Source organism: Tamandua tetradactyla, chromosome 17 (genome assembly GCF_023851605.1).
Source record: "Tamandua tetradactyla isolate mTamTet1 chromosome 17, mTamTet1.pri, whole genome shotgun sequence".
NCBI lineage: Eukaryota > Metazoa > Chordata > Mammalia > Pilosa > Myrmecophagidae > Tamandua > Tamandua tetradactyla.
Genome location: NC_135343.1, coordinates 28,210,198 through 28,232,947, shown reverse-complemented (window position 1 = coordinate 28,232,947; position 22,750 = coordinate 28,210,198). Strand labels below are relative to the sequence as shown.

The 22,750-nt window shown below is 38.6% G+C and overlaps 2 protein-coding genes across 3 annotated transcripts in view; both read left to right on the top strand.

Annotated features, from left to right (window-relative positions):
• Positions 1–4,345, top strand: part of PNPT1 (polyribonucleotide nucleotidyltransferase 1) — a 71,111-nt gene extending 66,766 nt beyond the window's left edge. The window contains exons 26-28 of the mRNA XM_077134272.1: positions 20–98; positions 1,889–1,936; positions 4,149–4,345. Of these exons, the coding sequence (XP_076990387.1) occupies positions 20–98; positions 1,889–1,936; positions 4,149–4,307 (286 nt within the window). The 3' untranslated portion in view covers positions 4,308–4,345. The remainder of the gene's footprint in view (positions 1–19; positions 99–1,888; positions 1,937–4,148) is intronic.
• Positions 4,346–20,927: 16,582 nt separating this feature from the next.
• PPP4R3B (protein phosphatase 4 regulatory subunit 3B) overlaps positions 20,928–22,750 on the top strand; it is an 85,685-nt gene continuing 83,862 nt past the window's right edge. The window contains exons 1-2 of one of the 2 annotated variants that reach the window (XM_077134268.1): positions 20,929–21,109; positions 21,211–21,496. In XM_077134268.1, coding sequence (XP_076990383.1) covers positions 21,355–21,496 — 142 coding nt within the window. In that variant the 5' untranslated portion in view covers positions 20,929–21,109; positions 21,211–21,354. Of the gene's footprint in view, positions 21,497–22,750 lie in introns of both variants that reach the window. The other variant, XM_077134269.1, reaches the window with a different exon arrangement.

Below are 22,750 nucleotides of genomic sequence, written 5' to 3'. Positions count from 1 at the left end.
GTTATTCCCTTTTTTTTAGAGACTCTGGGGTAATGGTAAAACTGTATCCAAACATGACTGCAGTGCTACTTCATAACACGCAACTTGATCAACGAAAGGTGAGGAAAAAAAGAAAAAAGGCATTTGATTCTTTTTATGGTATTATTTTATAATCGCTTTTAAGACTGTTCAAGCAAACTGAAATAGGAAGAAAAATAGGGATATCTGTCTTGCCATGCATTGAAATATATTATAAAACTCTAGAGAACAGAACAGTATTTTACTGGCCCAGAAAAGACAGTCCATGAAACAGAATATAATAGACCAGAAGTAAACCTAGTTATATACATGGGAAAAGTTTCATTTTAATACACAGCTATATAATGTTGTGAAACATTGATAGTACACTTTGGATGATTGTATGGTATATGACCATATAATATTTATCAGTAAAAAAGTAAATAGTTAAAAAAAAAAAATCAAAGGAGAAGGTGGAGCTATAAAAGAGAGGATAGGATTTCACAAATGAGTATGACTCCTAAATCATTATATTGATATATCTTTTTGTCTGCAGTGTCTTGGAGCAGCCAAAAGGAAAAACCTAAAGTTGTGGAACTGTAACCCATACCAAACTCTGAAATCGGTTCCATAACTAATTGTTGTGGTGTGCTTTGAAATTTATTGCTTTTTTGTATATATGTTATTTTTCACAATTAAAAAAAAATTGCATTTTAAGTCGATGATTAAGATCTCTACTCATTTTTACACCAAAATCCCATCTGCAATGAAAAGCTAACTTAAAAAAATCTGGGGATGGTGGATGTCAGGGAGGGACGGACACTAGAGGAAATTATGTATATTTTAGTAATCTTGGAATTGGGAAAATCTCTCACCTTGATATCAAAGCCAGAAACTTAAATAAATGGGTAAACTTTGACCTCATAGTAAAAGTAAAAATTATACAGTAAAAATCTAAAGCAAAGTTGAAAGAGAACAAACTAGAGGGAAAATGCTTATCACATCTGGTAGGGTTAATATACAAAGGGGCTTTATAGATCTGTTAGAAAAGTGAGTGTCAGTGGAAAAGTGAGCAAAGAACATGGACAGGCGAATCATTTCTTTTTAAAGGCTAACCAATATATTCACTACCATCAATAAATGTTTTAAATGCAAATAAAATCAAGGTGCAATTTTCCAACCTTCAAATAGTTGAAAACTCCCAGTATAGGTCAATATAGAAAAAAATTGGACATTCTCTTATTTTGTTTACAAGAGTGTAAATTGGGACACAGTTTTTCCAGGGTGTTTGGTACATGTGTATGGAGTACCTTAGACCTAGAAGTTCCACATGCTTTGTTCTGAGAGGGTTATTATACTAGATGAACACATGTGCACTTATGAAAACTTTTAAACCTACAGAAAAGTTGAAAGAGTAATAAACTGAACACCCACATACCTTTCACCTAGATTCGCTGATCATTAGTATTTATAACACTAGAATTTAAGATAAATTAAATGACCATCTTTGGGAGATTCGTTAAATAAATTATTCAGTTTGAATGCTAAGCTACAATGCTTCATAATATTGAATGAAAAATCAGCAAATTAAAAAGTAACAAGCACAGTAAGTTCCTTTTTACAAATCAAGCACGCACATGTGAAAAACAAGATGTTTGAAGCCATACTCAATGTAATGTTAGCAGTCGTTATCCATAAGAAGAGGGGTTTGGCGTGATTTTACTTTCTTCTGAATACTTCTGTATTGTTTTAAATCTTTATAATTAGCATTTTATGTCAGAAAAAAACAAAATAGTGGTTTCCCAATTGGGAAAAAAATGTGTGCTACCATTAATATGTGGTCATTGTGTATTATGCATAACAACTAATTGATTAATGTGTTCTTTTTCAGATTAAACATCCCACTGCCCTAGGATTAGAAGTTGGCCAAGAAATTCAGGTACCTGTTTTCAACCTTTTAGCCTTCAAGTTGTAAACCATACTTGAAGCTTCAATTATTGTCTTCAAAAAATAAACTGAAAGAATAGAAGCAACATCTATTACTTGTACGCAAAGCTTCTTTTTTAACCTTAGGGTTGCTTTAACAGACTCATTAAGGATTTAAGATACAATTCTTTCCCTCAAGTTGCTTACAGTTTGGTTAGAACAGTAGTCACATTTAATGCTTTTAAAATGCATGAGCAGGGGGTGCAAGGATAGTTCAGTGGTAAAATTCTTGCCTGCCATGCAGGAAACCCAGGTTCGATTCCTGGCCCATGCACTACCCCCCGCCCCCCCCCCAGAAAAAATGCATGAGCAGGCCAGTGATGGTTATGCAGAAGCAGTGATTTGGAGACAGGATATAGCAACCCAGATTATCTAACTTTATTGAAGGCAGCAAATGTCATATTTAAGGAGTTTATCCATAATTGCTTCTTCACTACTTGAGGCTAAAAGTCTTTGTGCTTCACCCCTATGAAGCTTATTTCCTGCAAAAGATGAGCTCAGCCTACTGATAATTATGCCTAAGAATCAACCCCAGAGAGCCTCTTTTTTTGCTCAAATGTGGTCTCTTTGTCTAAACCAACTTGGCAGCTGAACTCTGCCCTTGCCCCCTACATGGGACATGACTCCCAGGGGTGTAAATCTCCCTGGCAACGTGGGACCTGACTCCCGGCAATGAGCCAGGATCTGGCATTGTGTGAATGAGAAAGCTTTCTTGACCAAAAGAGGGAAGAGAAAAATAAGACAAAATAAAGTTTCAGTGGATGAGAGATTTCAAACAGAGTTGAGAGGTTATTCTGGAAGTTTTTCTTACTTGTTTTATATATATCCATTTTTATGCATTATATGTATATAAACCTTTTTAGTTTATGGTATATTGGAGTGGCTAGAGGGAAACTGTTAGTGTTCCAGTAGTCTTGATTCTTGAAGAAGGCTGTATGGCTATATAGCTTTTACAGTGTGACTTTGTGATTGTGAAAACTTTGTGTCTGATGCTTCTTTTATCTAGAGTATGGACAGATGAATAAAAATAAATAAATAAATAATGGAAAATAAAGGATAAGAATTGGGTAGATTGAAATGTTAGTGGTCTGTGAGAGGGAGGGGTAAGGGTTTTGAGATGTATGAGTTCTTTTTCTTTTCTTTTTATTTCTTTTTCTGGTGTGATGCAAATGTTCTAAAAATGATCATGGTGAAGAATACACAACTATGTGTTGATATTATGAGCCACTGATGGTATAATATGGTTGGATTTTACATGTGTGGATATTTCTCAAAAATATTAAATTTAGGACAGTGTGATGGTGGCTCAGTGGCAGAGTTCTCACCTGCCATGCCGGAGACCCGAGTTTGATTCCTGGTGCCTGCCCATGCAAAAAATAAATAAATTTTAAAAAAAGTCTTTGAGCTTGATAAAAGCCAAGTTGTTTAGGTCTAGAATTTTTATTACGAAATTGACCCTTTTTGTAGTCCTTCATGAGTAGAGGAAAGAAATCACTGCCAGTGTAGTTTTGTTTGACAAACCACATTTTATTTAGTTATGCCTAATGCCAATGACCTGAGTTACTAAATCTTCAAATTTGTTACCAGTCTGTAGTCCCATTGTTTGAGTAGCCTGCAGAGAAGCGTGGAAACAAGACATTAAATCTCTGTGTAAGATTGCTTTTTAACATCACAAAAGACTTAAAAATTGCCTCATTTTACCCTAACTTTGATTTACCAAGGAAAATAGACTCCAGTGTGATGGTCCTTTGAGGCAGTAGTGAAAACTTGAGTGTTCTAAGTATGATCCTGCATAGTTTTAGCACAATTTAGGCTCTGCGAGCCTTTCTTATCTAGAATCAATCACCATGGTCTTGACTGTATTCCCTATATAGAACCCTTCCTGGAGAGAATAAAATAGTACATTATAACATAAAGTCTAACAGAAGATTTTAGTTGGACAACTAAATGCCCCATCTCTATCCTTTTTTTTAATAGTCATTATTTAACTAAATTATATTTATTGAGCATATACCTTCCCATTGCATTGAACTATTCTTTTAGTGAACAAGTACAAACATAAATCATTGCCTGATTTGTACCATGTGGATTTAAATATCTTTTAATTTGCATGTTCATCAATGTATTGTAACTTTAAAAGTAAATCTGTTTTTTTTTTAATATAGGTGAAATACTTTGGACGTGATCCAGCTGATGGGAGAATGAGGCTTTCTCGTAAAGTGCTTCAGTCTCCAGCTACAACTGTTGTCAAAAGCCTAAATGACAGAAGCAGTATTGTCATGGGAGAACCTATGTCACAGTCATCATCTAATTCTTCCTCTTGATTTTTTAAATGAAAATTCTAGGTCATACTCTGTAGAGCATAAGTTCAGAAGTATATTCTTATGTATAGATTTTTATATAATTTTAAAATATTCTAATTATTTGAATTATAGTGCTCATTTGCATATGCCATTTTTTAATTTCAAGAGTAGCCTATATTCCCTTATCCTTATTTACATTATAACTCAATAAATTATTAATAAAAATAATGCATTTGTACATCCTAGGAAAGAAGACCCTTTAGTTCCATACAATTTTGAAATATCTGAAAAACTTAGAAATAATAGATCATGTTAGCTACTATAATGGATCTCTCCCTACATAGTTTAATTTTCCTCTCTTATGTACACGTAGTGACAGTTTTGCCTTGGTATCATCCTACAGCTCACCTCTTTGCCCAACTTGCCTATTAACTGTTTCACAGACTGAAACTTCTCATTTTCAAAGCTAGTATCTATTTCTTCAGAACAGTTACCAGCAATAGTAAGGAGTTGAGGGAGCTGGTTTGACATGTTTTTAATGGTAAGATGCCTTTCAAATTGGTCACAAAACCATAAACATTGTGTAGTAACTATTATAATGGGATCCTAACTAGAACGAGGTAGTACATTTTTAAAATTTGCTTAAAGAAACTGAAATCATATACTCATCAAATAGGAACTGGTTATTTTTTGAGTGTGTATGATGCTAATCTATTGTCTAGGTATAAGGAATGGAAAGGATAAGGGAAAGAAGAATCATGATTTTCAGATAATAAATAGGTGTTTGAATAGTCACGTACAGAAGTTGTTGATTTAATTGTTATGAATAATACAAATGTTCCTTCTCATCAACTGAAAAATCACATTAATTCTAGGAAAAAGTAAATGATATGTGGAAGTTATCATGTAGAATGTATAATCCTTTTATAAACCTGATAAAATATTACTAAATTTGTGACTCAGGGCTAAAGGGCTAACTAGTTCGCAAACTAAAAATTTAGCTGGATAAACCAAAGATTTTTAAGATATATGTATTTAACATTGGTTATATACCTGTTATATATAAAATAGCATGGTAGGCAATATTGATATACTTTCCGAAATACTGAAGATAATTCTTCAGTATTTATCTTTAATATTTAATTGCCTATAATTTTTAAATGTAAGATTAAATTTAAACTATTTGCATAGTGGATTTTATAGACTCTTCTATTTAATAATGATCACCCAAAAAATCTTTATTCTCACTTTTGTCTTCTTTAAAAGACATAATCTTTAATGGTAGAATTTCAAAACTGTGCAGCTTATGTTTCTCTAAAGTTTTCTACTTTCTTTTTTAAAGAAACTCCAAATGGCTAATAATATGGAAAAATGAAGCCAGACCTTAAACTTTTAGAGACCAGAAGTGTACAAAGTGAAAATAAATACAGCTCCCTAACCACCAAAAGGATACCCATTTCCACCAACAAATGAAATTTTTCTGTGAGGACTGTTTTATGTGTCTTACTTTGCCAGGGTGGCTATGACAAGTACCACACAATGGGCTGGCTTAAACAACAGGAATTTATTGTTTCACAGTTTTGGAGGTTAGAAATCCAACATCAAGTTATTGGCAGCGATTACTCTCTCCCCAAGTCTGTAGCATCCTGGCAGTCCTCCATCATGGTGATATCTCTCTTCTTATGTCTCTTTCCTGATTATCTGAGATTGGCTGACTTCTGGCTTCTGCTTCCATGTCCAATATCCTTTGCTTTTAAGGACTTCAGCCATATTGGATTAAGGCCCACCCTCATTCAATTTGGCCACACCTTAACAAATAATAGCAACTTCAAAGCTCTTGTTTACAAATGGGTTTGCACTTACAGGTCCCAGGGTTTAGGACTTGAACTTATCTTTTGTAGGGCACATGATTTGATCCCCAACAATGTGCCAAAAACTCTTAAAGTAACACAAATCAAACTGAGTGCCCATCTTGGGTAGTCTGCTCAGTACAGGTATGGATAAGACTTTTTTACTGCATACTCTTTGTTATTGACACCCTCCTCCCCCATAAATTACTGTCCTATTTGAGATTTTATATAATTACATTTCTTCTCTTGCAATATCTTAAATTTCTGGATCTAAGGGGTAATATGAATAGTAGCATCTTTCTTAGCTCAGTTTAGCCAAGCATAACATAAATTTTAATTTAGTCAATATTTATTTTATGACAGTGTCTATGTGTGGAGCATTCATCATAAAACAGGTAAAAGCTCCAATGCTCACATTCTAGTGGAAGAAATTTGACAGTAAACAAGTATATAACATGTAGGGGTAGGTGCTTGGAAAAAAAAAAAACTAAGAGAGGGAATAGAATGATAAAGAAGAGTTAATATTTTATATAAAATGAGCCAGTCTCTGAGTCCGTAACATTTAAACAAAAATCTGAATGAAGAGGAAGGAACTGTGCAGCTGAAGAAGTACAGATACAGAGACTAACAACTTCATTTTCACTTGATACTGTATGTTCAGAACATAGAACAGCTCTTTCATGTTATAAACCAGTTTCACAGTCTTGTAACTTCTCTCTCTCCTGTCTATTCTTCACCAGAATTAGAAAACAAATTTCAGTAAAGAATATAACCCAAGAGGAGATGGCCAATGCAAGGTGGTATTTTCAAAACATTAAATAGGCAAGAATATACTTGGTTTCTTGCACGGAGAGGCAAGACACTGGGAACATTAACAGGCTTTTGGGAAATTCCACACTCTTGGTAGTTGAGATTAGAGTGAAATTCCAGACTTGGTAGGCAGTGATAATAGGAAAGCGAGTGTGTCTTAAGATTCCCTGGGTGGGAAGAGGCAGAAACCAACCTAAGTTAAGCTAAAGCAGAAAGAGAAATACATCACAAAGACATGAGTTTCTCTCACAGAAGCCAGCTCACACTCTATGGAGGACTGGAATCAGGAACTTTCAAGTCATCACAAACCAGGCCAGATCTCCCTCTCCTTCCTGGGGAAGTCTCATGGCCTCTCATTTGTATTGCTTTCCCCACAACTGCTTTATTCTCTGCAAACCTTTTTTCTCAGTATGGGGCAAAAGATGGCTGTACCACAGGAAGTTTTCATGTACCTCAGTTCAAGTTCTCCTGGAGGAGAAAATAGTCAGAGAAGCTTGGGAAAGGTGTCCAACCTGGTTAGGGTTGCCAAATAAAATGAATACAGGATGCCAGTCTTTGGGAAGAGAGCATTGTCTTGATGACACTTTGATTTGGACTTTTTCCTACCCTCAAACCATGAGCAAATAAATTCCCATTGTTTAACCCAAACCACTTCATGTATTTGCTTGAGCAGCTGAGGAAACTAAAACAGATACCCAATATTTTATGAAAACCAAAACCGTGTAGTTGGCATAGATAGTTTTTTATATTGTGGCTATGAAATGCAATGTAATTATTAATGATTAATAAATTAGAAGAAATGTTTAAAAAATTAAATATAAAATAGGTAGACCTGTACCATTTATGAGAAATATAAATTGTTTTAGTAAAATATTAACACAATATAGCAGTTTATTGAAACTATTTCTATGACTAAGTAGATCTAATGTAGGAATGTGAGGATAAGTAAGCATAGTGATTTAATTCACTATATAGATTACAAGAGAAAAAAACATAGGCACTAGATCCTAAAAAGGCAATTAATGAAATTTAATATTCATTTCCTGGGGAGTTTAAAATACTAGGAAATGTCTAACTTGATAAATGATTTATATCAGAAATTAAGATCATAGAAATTAAGAACATATAGAACACTGGAGATATTGTTAAAGTCAGGACCAAACAAGAATCACCACTATTGCTACCAACATTGTTCTGGAAGTGCTAAGCAATGTGGGAAGAGTAAAAAGAAGAAGGGGAAAGAATAAAGATATTTGTGTATGATCACCTACCTTAAAAAACAAAACACTTTAAATTATTAATCATTATATATTAATATATTATTTAATTATTAATTATGTTTATATATTTATAATATATTATTATAATTATAAATATATATTACTTATTATAAAAATTTGTAAGACTAAGTGAGCAGTAACCGCATAGGTATGTCAGAGCAAAAAGCTGTCTTCTCCAGGCATCAAAATCTACCTTCTAGAGGAGCAAAACAGTCTCTAGGTATATGTTGTTTGAGCCAAAAGTGCATTTGTGTTTTTTAACTTAGAATATGTCTTTGGATGGAGAAAGTTACTCCATATTGCCACAGCCTCCCCTCCCTGTTATCTTCAGGCCAGTCTATTTCACCTGTTTACATCACCTCCCTAACCCCACTAGGCTTTCGATTTGGGGCCATTTCTTATATTAACAATAATTAGAAGACGTTATGGGGGAAAGATACCATTAACATTAAACCTAACATATACAAGACATATATGAAGAAAAATTTATTTCCCATGTAAAAGAACCAGGCTTCTTGGAGAAATGGCTGATTCCAAGTCTGGAGCAGGAAATGCACAAGATGATCCTGAACTGTCACATCATACCAGAAAGCAAAACTCAAAGACAACAGTAATGTCAGACTGTTAAAAGACCTAGAACCAGCTTAACAAGGTTCCACTGATAAAAGATGAGACAATTTGAGTAATATGACAAGTAGCTACAATACATTGAAACACGTTAACATATTAAAATGTTAAGAGTTCATAATGATAAACAAAAGCCCTTATTTTCTTGAATCCCTTGGGAGGATGCTGGTGAGCACCTCATCCTGAAATCTGGCAAATAAAGAGAAAGAATCAAGCATTTAAACTGCCTTTTCTGAATGAACTCTATCTTAGGACAACCAAATAGCTGAGGAGGGAAAGTTCTCTTTGTAGAAGTACTCTGGCTTATGGTGGCTTGGAACTATGTACTCCAGAAAACATGTTCTTAAATTTAATCCATTCCTATGGGCTGAACCCTTATAAATAAGGACCTTTTGATGAGGTTACTTCAGTTAAAGTGTGACCCAGCTGAATCAGGATGGTTCTTATTCCTATTACTGAAGGCATTCTAGGGAAGGCCGCTACTGGTTTAAAAGGATGTATGCCCCCTAGAAAAGCCATGTTTTAATCAAAATCCCATTTCATAAAGGTAGAATAATCCCTATTCGATACTGTATGTTTAAAACTGTAATCAGATCATCTCCCTGGATGATGTAATTTAGTCAAGAGTGGTTGTTAAACTGGATTAGGTGATGACATGTCTCCACCCATTTGGGTGGGTCTTGATTGGTTTACTGGAGTTCTAAAAAAGGGGAAACATTTTGGAGAATGGGAGATTCGGAAAGAGCAGAGAATGCTGCAGCACCACGAAGCAGAGGGTCCATGAGCCAGCGACCTTTAGAGATGAAGGAAAACGCCTCCTGGGGAGCTTCATGAAACCGGAAGCCAAGAGAGAAAGCTAGCAGATGACACCATGTTCTCCACATGCCCTTCCAGCTGAGAAAGAAGCCCTGACTGTGTTCGCCATGTGTCTTCTCACTTGAACTTCACTGGCCTTCTTGAACCAAGGTATCTTTCCCTGGATGCCTTAGATTGGACATTTCTATAGTATTGCTTTAATTGGGACATTTTCTTGGCCTTAGAACTGTAAACTAGCAACTCATTAAATTCCTCTTTTTAAAAGCCATTCCATTTCTGGTATATTGCATTCCGGCAGCTAGCAAACTAGAACAGCCACAAAAAGAAAGAAAGCCAAGAGAAGCAGCCAGAAACGGGAAGTCAATGGAACCTGAAAGAGAAGGGGAAAGCCAGGAGAGGCTGCCATGTCCATTACCATGTGACAAAAAGCCAGGGAACAAGGATTGCAAGCAGCCAGCCCCAGAACTCATCAGTCTTCTGGGAGAAAGCATTGTCTTGAGGACACCTTGATTTTGTTCTCCTAGCCCAAAACCGTGAGGCAATAAATTCCTGATGTTTAAGCCAACACATTATGTCATTTTTTTTTTTTAGCAGCCAAGAACGTAAACAGTTTTTGGTACCAGAGAATGGGGTGCTGCTATTACAAATATTTAAAATGAGGAAACAGCTTTTGAGTTGGGGAATGGGTAGGAAATGAAAAAACGGTACAGTGTTTGACAGAAAATAAACTAGATTGTTTTAAAAGACTGTTGGTAATGATATTGACACTAAAGGTACTTCCAACGAGGACTTAAAAAGAAATGATGAATGTGTTATTAGAAACTGGAGGGAAAGTGATCCTTGTTATAAAGTAACAGAGAACTGTGAAATTGATTTCTGATGTTGGTTGGAAAGCAGAACTTTAAAGCAATGAACTTAGATATTTAGCTGAAGAAATATCCAAGCTAAGTATAGAAGGTTCAGCCTGGCTTCTTGCAGCTTATAGTAAAATGAAAAAGAGAAAGATAAGCTGAGAATTGAATTCTTAAGCAAAAGACATCATAAATTGATGGTTTGGAAAATTCTGCTCCCATCCAGGTAGTGGGCACTGAGGCTGGGCCAGAAGCAGCTCTATCAGGCACCTCTCCGAGCTTCCAGGAAGCAAATCTGTGGAGAATAGGGCTCTATGTATGGGTCTAACTGAATATGGACCCAGTCACTCATTTCAGTGGAAGTCAGGATTGGAAATGCAATTATGCAGGAAGGATCTGTGAAAAGTTCTATTATCTGGTGATTTGGACCCATGTGAACTGCACACAAAGCCAACAAACTTTTTTGCAAAATTTGTATGAGTAAAGTCACTGCCAGCCCACACTGAAAGGGAGAGAGAAGGGACAAATTAAAGGAAGAATGGCTTCAAGGGCATTACCATTGAAGCCAAGATCTGAACTGAAGAGGCCAATAGAGCAGTCCCACTTATGTGTGTGGAAAAGGCAGGTTCACCACTGCATTTGGAGGGGGTAGGGCATCTTCCCCAGTGCTTGCAGGGGTCGGGCCTTATGCCCCATTTCTCAAGGAGAGTGCTGCCACCACAATGCTTGGAGATGGAGGAACCTGTTCCAGCATTCACAGATAGCCTGTTATCACAACAGTGCTCAGAGAGGCTGGGGCATGTGTCCTAGTGTCCATGGAGACACTGGCCACCATCCTGATGCTTAAAGAAAATGGGGCCACTGCACAAGCAGTTGGAAGGCATGGGGCTGCCGCTCCATCAGGCTCAGAGGACAATACAACCATTGATAGATGACTCTCAAACCTTGAAATCTAGTGGGTTTGCCCTTGGGTTTTGGAATTTTTTGGAACCTGTGGTCCCTATTTCCCTTCCAATTGTTCCCTTTTAGAATAGGGAATGTTTACCTTATGGCTATCCCTACACTGTATATTGGAAGCGGATCATTTGTTTTCTAGGTTTCACAGGTCTACAGAGGGGAATTGTGTCCCAGGACAGACTATACCCATAAATCATTTTGATGAGACTTTGTACTTAGCATTGATACTGAAATGACATAAGTGTTTGTTTGTTTTTACATATGGCTTTTGGAATTTGTGACGGAATGAATGTATTTTGCATGTAGGAAGAACAGATCTTTTGGGGGTCCAGAGGGTGGTCTGTGGTGGCCTAGAGCTGTGAATCCCAGAAAAGTATGTTCTTAAACTTAATGCATTCCTGTGGATATGAACCTTTATAAATAGGACCTTTTGATGAGGTTACTTCAGTTAAGGTGTGGCCCAGCTGAATCAGGATGGTCTTAATTCTATTACTGAAGGCCTAGGGAAGTCCACAGAGTAAAAGACAGAGCATGCCAGGGGGAACAGCCAGAAACTGGAAGTCAACAGAACCTGGATGAGAAGGGAGTAGCCAAAAGAGGCCACCATGTGTATTGCCATAATATGGCAGAAAGACCATAGAGAAAAGACAAGAAACAAGGACCCACAGCAGTCAGCCCCGGGACACCACAGCCTTCTGGGAGAAAGCATCACCTTGATGATGTCTTGATTTTGGACTTCTCCTAGCCTCAAATCTGTAGGGCAATAAATTTCCATTGTTTAAACCAATTCATTGCAAGATATTTGTTTTAGTGGCCAGGAAAGTAGCACACAGCTAATATATGATAGAATTATCATTTATTTTGTAAACCCAGTTCTGGACAACCATCATCAGTGTCTGCTAATATCACAAAAGGGAGACTTAGTGCCATGCTTTAGTTTCCTGGCTGCTAAAACAAATACCATGCAATGAGTTAGCTTAAATAATGGGAATTTATTGGCTCAGAATTTTGAGGCCAGAAGAAGTTCAAAATCAAGGTAATGCTTTCTCCCAGAAGATTATGGCATTCTGGGGAGGCTGCTGGACATCCTTAGTCCTTGGCTTTTCTGTCCCATTGCAATGCATATAGCAGCCTCCCCTGACTTTTCTGGGTTCTCTTGACTTCTGGCTTCTTTCCATAGCTCTTTCTCTGTCTGAATCTCATTTTCTTATAAATTACCCCAATAACAGGTTTAAGACCTATTCCTGATTCAGTTTGCCCACACCTTAACTGAACTAATGTCATCAAAAGGTCCTAAATACAATCAGTTCAGACTCAATAGGAATTAAGCTTAAAAGCATGTTTTTCCAGGGCACATAGCTCCAAGCCACCACGTGCCTTCTAATGGAAGTACATACAACTTATGAATTTTTTTTACCAGAAATCAAACACAAATTAATAAACTATCAACTTACAGAAAATACAGGGGACAGAGAAACATGATAAATGATACCATTTCTGATACAGTCAGCAATTATCTAGAATGTGGAAAACTTCCTACCAACTTGGTTTACATAGGGCTTTGAGTTATCAAGATGGCAGAGTGAGCTGCTCAAGGGTTCTGTCTCCTTACAGAAGTTTTAAGTAGCAAACAAGAGCTGTCAGAACCTTCTTTCTCAATACTTCAGGAAACAGTTAAAGGGTTGCAGTAACAGGGCAAGTGCTGAATCAAGTAAAAGGCAACTTAAAAACAGTAAGGTATTGAAAAAGAAGAACAAAGTGGGAAGATTCACACTTTCTGTATTAAAGCTTATAAAGCCACAGTGGTCAAAAGAACATGATATGGACATAAAGATAGACTTACTTATCAATGGGATCAAACTAAAAGTTCAGAAATAGACCCTCAGATGTACAGTCAATTGGTTTTTGACAAGGCTCTCAAATCCACTAAACTGGAACAGAATAATCTCTTCAATAAATGGTCTTGGGAGAACTGAATATCCATATCCAAAGGAATCAAAGGGGACCCCTACCTCACACCCTTTAAAAAATTAACTCAAAGTGGATCAAAGACCTAAATATAAGTGCCAGTATCAGAAAACTCCTAGAAGAAAATATAGGGAAACATCTTCAAAACCTAGTGATAGGAGGTAGCTTCTTAGACCTTATACCTAAAGCATTTGCAAATGCAGAAGAAAAAATAGATAAATAGGACCTCCTCAAGATTGAATACTTCTGTGCTTCAAAGGACTTTGCCAAAAGGGTGAAAAGGCAGCTAACTCGATGGGAAAAAAATATTTGGAAATATTCTGATAAGGGTTTGATACCCAGAATATATATATATATTTATACATATATATATTTATATATAAGCAATATAATAATATATAAACAATAAAAAACAATTACAAAATGGGCAAAAGACATGAATAGACATTTCTCCAAAGAGGAAATATAATGGCTAAAAAGCACATGAAAAGATGCTTCATTAGCTATTAGGGAAATGCAAATCAAAACCACAATGAGAGATCTCACACCCATTAGAATGGCTGCTGTTAAACAAGAAACTATAAACGTTAGAGACGATGTACAGAAATAAGAACACTTATTCACTGCTGGTGGGAATGTAAAATGTAAAACTGTAAAGATAGTTTGGCGGTTCCTCAGAAATTAAATATTCAGTTGCCCTCAATCCAGCAATTCCACTACTTGCTATATATCCAGAAGACCTGAAAGCAGGGACATGAATAGACATTTACCCACCAAATTTCATAGCAGCATTATTCACAATTGCCAAAAGATGGAAACAATCCAAGTGTCCATCAACTGATGAACGAATAAACAAAATGTGGTATGTACATATGATGGAATGTTATTCAGCAGTAAGAAGGAATGAAGTCCTGAAGCAAGTGACAACAAGGATGAACCTTGAGGACATTATGCTGAGTGAAGTAAGTCAGACACAAAATGACAAATATTGTATGATATCACTAGTATGAACCAATTATATGTAAACTCAGTCATAAAACTTAGAATATAGGTTACCAAGAGATGGAATGAGGCCAGAGAATGGAGAACAATTGCCTAATATATACACAATTTTTAATGAATTTGAACTTAAATGTTCAGAAGTGTAGAGATGACAGTAGTTCGTTATTGGGTTTATAAGTAATAATAGTGTTGAATTGTATGTGAATATGGTTGAAAGGGGTTGTTTAGTCATGTATGTCACCAAAAAGGAAGGTTAGAGGTTAAAATATGGGAATGTATAATACAGTGAATCTTGTAGTGGACAATGTTTACGATGACCACAAATATAAATAAGTTCTTTCATGAACTAGAACAAATATATGACACTTATACAAAGAGTTAATAATAGAGTGATGTATGGGGAAAAAGTATTGCAAGCTACTGTCAGCTACAGTTAACAGTAATATCTTAATCCTTCATCAACAGTGACAAATGTGCCACACCAATACTAGGGGTCAAAAATGGGGGGCAGAGGAAGTTATGGGGTGTTTTGGGTTTTCTATTTTTATGTCTATTTATTATTTGTCTTTTTGGAGTAATGAAAATGTTCTAAACTTGATCGTGATGGTATATTAGTTTATAAGCTGCCAGAATGCAATACGCCAGATTGGAACAGCTTTTATAAAGGGAACTTAATAAGCTACAAGTTCACAGTTCTAAGCCTATACAAATGTCCAAACTAAGACATCCAGGGAAAGATACCTTAATTGAAGGAAAGCCGATGGGTCAGAAACACCTCTATCAGCTGCACGTGGGTGGCATCTGCTGGTCCCTTACTCCAGGACTCTGTTGCTTTCAGCCTCTGTTCCTGTGGGCTGAAGTGTTCCTCACTTTGCTTTTCCAGGGCTGGCTTTCATCTCTTGACTTCCCTTGGCTCTCTCCAGGTTCAGGCTTGCTTAACATCTCATGGCAATGTCTGCTGGGCTCCTAGCATCTCCAAACACCCGTGTCTCTGTTCTCCAAGTATCAGAATCTGCGTCAGCCCTACTCTGAAGTTTCTGTCAGCTCTTTCATTTCTGAAGTTTCTCCAAAATGTCTCCCCTTTTAAAGACTCTAGTAAACTAATTAAGACCCACCTGGAATGGGTGGAGTCACACCTCCATATAATCAAAATGTCACACCCACAATTGGTGCATTACATCTCTGTGGAGATAATGTAATCAAAAGTTTCCAACCTATAGTATTGAATTAGGATTAAAAGAACAGTCACCTCCACAAGATTGACTCAGAGTTAAAACATGGTTTTTCTGGGCACATGATATTTTCAAACCAGCACATTCTACCCTTTGGACCCCAAAAAGACATGTTCTTTCCAAATGTGAAATACATTCATTCCATAACAATATCATAAAGACTTAAACCAATTTAGTAACAATGCAAATACAATACAAAGTCAGAAACAGTAAAATCTCATCAAAGGCATGGCCTGTCTTAAGGCAAAATTCTCCTCTGGCTCTGGACCTGTAAAACTCAGAGCAAGTCATCTGCTGCCAATATACAAAGAAGGGACAGTTGTAGGACACATATTTCCATTTCCAAAGGAAGAAACTGGAAGGAACACAGGGATCACAGGACCCAAACAGTTCTGGAAACCTGCAGGGCAAATGCCTTTAGATTTCAAGGTCTGACAGTTATTTATCCTCAGGGCTTTCGAAAATGGCCCTTTTCAAGGGCCTATGCAGCAGCAGCCAAGTTCTCTCCAAATGCAACCTGAGGGATACCTTTTTCTTGACTCCAGCCTCTCCACACCTAGGGGCAGCACCCAGGATCTCTGCCATTTCCAAGGCACACACTCAATCTCTCCAGAACAATGGAGTGGCAGCCAGGCTCCACCCAATCCCCAAGGAATGTTCCACCCTCTCAGAGGCCTGGGGCACACCTCTTCTACAGCACTGAGGTGGAAGCCCTACTCTCTGCCTTTGGAGCAAACTCACCCTCTCCAAGTGCATGGGTGGGTCCACTCTCCGGGCTGGAGGTTTCCAGGTTCAGACCTTAACTTCCATGGTTCTGCCTTTGAAGTTATTTTTCCTTCAATTTGTCCCTTTTCTGTCCCTTTTAGTCCAGACTGGCAGTGGTTCCATTTATACAGATCCCATAGCACTCTAGTTGCTTTTCTATGCAGTATGCTGGGCTCATAACCATCAGACAATACAACTTTCCACAAATCTTACCTAGACAATTCCATCTCTAATACTGGCTTTTTCTGAAATGGCTGACTGATTCCATGTTTGGTTAAATTCTCACATGGGGCACTATTATCTGGGTTCTCCCTTTCTGGGGGCCCAGAATTTTCCAGAACATCAATTTCTGGTTTCTTTGTCCCAAGAGTCCAGTTCTCAGCTTATCTCTTTACTGTCACATTTTACTATAAGCTGCAAGGAGAAACCAGGCTGCACTTTCCACGTTTAATTTGGAAATCTCCTCTGCAAATATCCAACTTCATGGCCTTTAAGATCTGCATTCCATCCAAAGCCAGGGCATTTTGCCAGATTCTTTGCCACTTTAAAACAAGGATCACATTCCTTCCCATTTGTAATAACACATGTATCATTTCTAAGGCCTTATCAGAAGTATCATTAGAGTCCACATTTCTACCAACAGTGTCCTCAAAGCATTCTAGGCCTTCTCTATCAAACTCCTCACAACTCTTCCAGAATCTTCCCCTTATCCATTAAAAAAGCCATTCAAACATGTTTGGTATTTGCAAACTGCAGCAGCACCCCACTTCTCCGGTACCAAAATCTGCTTTAGTTTGTAAAAGCTGCCAAAATGCAATATACCAGAAATGGAATGGCTTTTAAGAAGGGGAATTTATTAAGTTGCAAGTTTACAGTTCTACGGCCACAAAAATGTCCAAACTAAGGCATCCTGGGAAAGAAAGCTCGATTCAAGAAAGACTGGTGGGTCCAGAACACCTCTGTCAGCTGGAAAGGCACACAATGATGTCTGCTAGCTTTCTCTCCAGGCTTCTTCAATAGCTTTCCTAGGGGCAGTTTTTTTTCATTTGTTTTTGTTTTTTTTGTTTTGTTTTGTTTTGTTTTACATGGGCAGGCACTGGGAAACAAACCTGGGTCCTCTGGCATCGCAGGCAAGCATTCCTGCCTGCTGAGCCATCGTGGCCCAAGGAGCAGTTTTTTTATGCATCTCCAAAGGCCTCTGGTTGTGTGGGCTCTGTCAGTTCTGCCGGTTCTAAAACTTTTTCCCAATGTGATTCCCTCTTAAAGGGCTCGAGAAAGCCACCTCACGTTGAATGGGTGGAGACACATCTCTATGGAAACCATCTAATCAAAACTTAACACCCACACACTTGGGTGGGTCACGTCTCCATGAAAACAATAAAAAAGATCCCACTCAGCAATACTGAATAAGGATTAAAGAACTTGGTTTTTGGGGTTGCATAATAGCTTAAAACCGGCACAGATGGTGATTGCACAACTAGGCGATAATACTGTGAGAGACACTGATTATACACTGGTTGGGTTATATGGTGTGAGAGTATAGCTCAATAAAATTTGCAGTGAAAAAAAATTAGCTAAATAAATAAAGGGAATAAACGATAACACCACCACCAGGCTCTTGTGGTGCTCTTGCTGGCATCTCCCATACCAGAGTAACTCTAGTAGAAACTTTAGAACAGCAAACTTGTTGGAATGGTGTAAGGTGAGAAGTTAAAAACTCTTCATAAATTGTCCATATCAAAAAATTGGGGAGGGAGTAGAGGTTAGGAGGGCTGATTGTGATGATGGAATAGAATACAATACTACTCCAGGCACCCAGTTTCTAACACTGGTAAGAGATGATAATAGCTCAGAAGATGTTGCCACTGAGAAGGAAGTGAAGTGCATAGATCAACAAACCTTGGTGGTGATTAGATATGGGTGGTTGTGAAAATTTTTTTTAAAAGACATGTAAAGCACCTGAAACAAGCCTAGCATATAGCAAGCGCTCAAAAATATAAGTTTAAAACAAAGTGTCAAGAATGACCTCTAGGCTCCGGATTTGAGGCTATTCACTGAAATAGAGAGCATGGAAAAGAGTCAGACAAAAAGGGGGAAAAATGGTATCAGTTTTGAGCATGCTGAATTTGAGATACTATTGAGGCACTTCAGGTGTCTTGTAGGCATTTATATATAGTAGTTTGTAACTCTGAAAGGTCTATCCCGAAGATAAAAATTTGTGAATCATCTGTGTCTAAGTGATCATTGATGCCCAGGATGGAGTTAAAATCACTTAGGGAAAGAGTCTACAATGAGAAGAAAAGAGAATGCTGTGAGGAACTCCCAATATTTAATGATTATATAGAGAACGATAAGACTGCAAATAGCACAAAGAAGCAGTGATCTGAGAGCTGGCAGGAAGCCAAGAATGTTTCTCAAGAAAGCAAAGGGAATAAAGTGTTTCTGGAAGGAAGTGGCCCAGGTGTCAACCGCAACTTAGATAAAGTAAAATGGTTTAAAAATAACCATTGGCTTTTGCAACACAAGGTCTTCAGTGAGTTTATCTAGAGCTTTTTGGGGAGGGTAGGTGATGGGAGTCAGAAGTGGTCCAATTGAGGAGGCCAATGCACTTGTTTCCAATACCTGGCTGTTTTTCCCCACAGCGGAAATGCATGGCTTACTGCCTACAATAGAGAGGCCTCCTTGACCATTCTTTGTAAACAGAATCACCCTTCCCAAACTTGCCCTCTAACCCTTGGTTACACTAATTTTTATCATGACATGTATCAGTATCTGGCATGTATTTGTTCATTTTCTTCCTATACTACAATATATGCTCCATGGAAACAAGGACTTTTTTCTATTTTATTCGCTGTATAAGACAGCGTCTGGCGCATAGTATGTGCCCGATAAGTATTTGTTGAGTGAACAAATACAAGTATTATTTCACAGTTTGTCCATGGTTAGATATATTTGTGGGAAGCTGACCTTTGAACATGCACAGTGTTAGTGACTTCTCTATAGTTTTCATTTCTTTACATTCTAAATTCTTTGAGGCCAGTAACACTTTGGCTTTGTTCAGGCTGTTCCCTCTGCCTTGGGGACATCTCTGCAAGCCAAACTCCCACTCAGAACACATCTAACAACAGGTTCAAAAGTTACCTGTGTCAACTTTCCTTGACCCTTCCAAGCAGAGTCCAAAATACATTTTGTTCACGCTGATTACAGCAATTATTAGGCTCTATTGTTCTGTATATTGTAACTACTGAATTCCATTAATTAAATTACGTTTTCGGAGGTCCTCTCTAGATTAAAAAAAAAAAGCTATGAATCCCGACTTTGAGATTAGAATTTATTTTTATCGGGCACCTACTATGTGTAAGGCATTGATACATGTTTTATAGTGTATCGCTTACGGGCGCTAACGGGTGTTCACACATTAAGTGGTCTGGTCAAAACATAAGCACGCTTTGACAAGACCATTGACAAGCACTGACTACAACTCCCAGGAGGCACCGCAGGGTTAACGTTGCGCCTTCCCTGTTTTCATTTCAGTCTAATTAAGGACGAATAAAGGGATTCTTCAAAAAAAAAAAAAAAAAAAAGAGGATTGAAATAAAAGACATACTATTCCTGCCCCGTGCATGACTTGTATCCACCACGCAATTAATGTAATGTTTGATTGTTCGTGTGAATACGAGAATTCTCCCTCGCTTATTCGTTGCGGAAGACCTCCCAATGATGAACGCAGTAAACATCAGCAAGAGAAACGAAAACATCAAAACAATGCTATTAGGTATGCTTGCAAGGTAGCGCCCTACCACTCCCCTAAACTTATCTTAAGATTTATTTTCCCAGGGCACAATAGGAAAAGAGCACTATATTTATAGGAAGTGGAAAGTAAACTTTTCAATGCCCAGCTACTGAAAGCCTAACAACGAAATGCTTTGGCGGGAAATAGGAAATTGGCAGCACGCTTTTGTACGTTAAAATCGCCTGGAGAGCCGGAGAATACCTCCTCATGCTTAAGCAGATGCTCAATTCTATAAAGAATTTTACTAGGTTTCAGGTCGGTTTAAAAGACACGTAGTTTCTTTGTTTTCACAAAACAAGGTATAACACCTTTTCTCGTGGGAGCGGACAGGGCGAGCTTCCATTAGGAGTGTGCATTTCCTTCCTTTTTGCTCCGGGTTAGTCCCGTCCAAGTCTGAATGCTTCCCAGTTTGTTTAGCTTCTTCCTCTAACTTGGGCCCTACGACTGGTCGCAAACCGGCCACCGCCAGCGACTGGCCAAAGCTCCATCCGTGAGTAGAACTCGACCGCTTCCCACCAAGCGGAGCCTCGCGCAGCTACCAGAAACGCCAATTCGCGAGAATCGCTTCCCGGCCGAGATCCTGCGTCAACAGGCGGGGCGAGAGAAGAGGAAGTCCCACTTAGGCCCTCCCACTTTAGCGTTTCATCCAGCCACGCGAGAGCGCCAAACCCGGTCTGCTCGGTAAGCGTGCAGAAGCGGAGGCGTCGCGCGTTAGACTCTTCGGCCGCCGTAGCCCCTGCTAGGACAGCCCGTGCGAGCTTGCTGGAGGAGGAAGAGAAAGGCAGAGAGAATCGGGTTACAAGATGGCGGATCTGTAGTGGTTACCGCGGCGGCGGTGACGGCGGTGGGAGAGCGAGCGACCTCTCTGGGGGGTAAAGGGAGGGAAGAGTGGGTGTGTGCGAGGGTGAAGTGAGAGGTAGCGGGGCCTCCGGTCCGAGGAGTCTCGGTGGCTCGTCACTCCTTCTCGCGGCAGAACCCTTGGAGCCATGGTGAACCCGGGCCTCTCCGGAGCCGCCGCCGCCCCTGCCGCCACCGCCGTTACCGTCTCTCAAGAGTGAGGGGCGCGTTCGAGGCGAACGCGAAGGCGGCGGCTGAAACGGTGGGGACAGCCGCCACCATGTCGGATACGCGGCGGCGAGTGAAGGTCTATACCCTGAACGAAGACCGGCAATGGGACGACCGAGGCACCGGGCACGTCTCCTCCACATATGTGGAGGAGCTCAAGGGGATGTCTCTGTTGGTTCGGGCAGAGTCCGACGGTAAGGTTATGAGAGCTGCAGAATAGGGGACAGTGCTTCCTGTTTGGTTAGAGCCCAGGGTTTTAGGCTGGGGCCCAATTACAGTTACCACCCCTCGTGGGATAGTGCGTTGGTTTTGTGCCTGCATTTGTGCATGGTTAAAAACAAACCGCTTTAACCGGGTTTATCCTCTGTGGTACGCCAATTCTCTACACCCCCGCCCCCATCCCTGTTCGGGATTGACTCCTTCCTCTCCAATCCCTCCTTTTTTTGAAGGGGGCAGAGTGTGAGAGAAAAGGGAGGAAGTTCCTTAACAATTATATGTCTAGTGCAAAAGGTAGAACTTTTCTTTCTAGGTGTCATTTACTTTTTTTTAAACCGGATTTTACTAACGGGTGCCAGTTGCCTCAGTCGGTAAGTGCTGGGGAAAACCAAAAGGCACCTTTTCCTGGGGTTAGTTTAGACTGTTGCCACGATACATGAACGCACAAGCACACGGTATTAGTCGGGATCCCTCAAGGCAGCTTTTGTGGAGTCGGCTATGGAAAAGTGGATCCTTTACACCATCAAGCTAGGACTCCAGAGCAGATTGTAAACGCGTATTCATTGGTTCATTGTACGAGTCGCGAAATATTTTAAAATTACAAAACGTAGAAGCATAATTAAACTATTTTACAGCATAGTCTGACCGCCTGGATTTGAGCAACTGGTATATGTAGATAATAGAAAAGTAACAAATCTTAGATTTATCTGTAACTTGGTTTGCACTTTCTCTCTTTTTTTTGTTTTTAAATAGTCCTGGTCACTTATATGAGGTGTCCTTCGTTTGTTGTTGATAAAAGAAGGATAAATACAGTTCTGCAATTTCTGTACCAAGCACTAAGATTCCTGTCAGGGCCTTTGTAATTTATTTTGTTTGCTAAACTGAAAATGCAATAAAGTAACTATAAGAGCTTGGCTGCAAGTGGTCTGTTAGACCTTAAAATTTTATTTCAATAAAACTTTAATAGTCATCTACTTTTCCTCATATGGGAGTAAAGATTATATTCTAAATTAACTGTGAAGCCTCGATCCACACAGAAAAATGTGAATTGGAATCCGTAATTGATGTAAAGTGGCATGAAAAGTGTATTTTTTTATTAAAGAAATTGTAGGTTTATAGAAAATCACAGAGAAAATGCAAGTTTCCATATACTCCTCCCCCATACATACCCAGTTTTCCCTATTATTAATTTTTGCATTAATGTGGTCACTTTGATGTAATTGATAAAATAA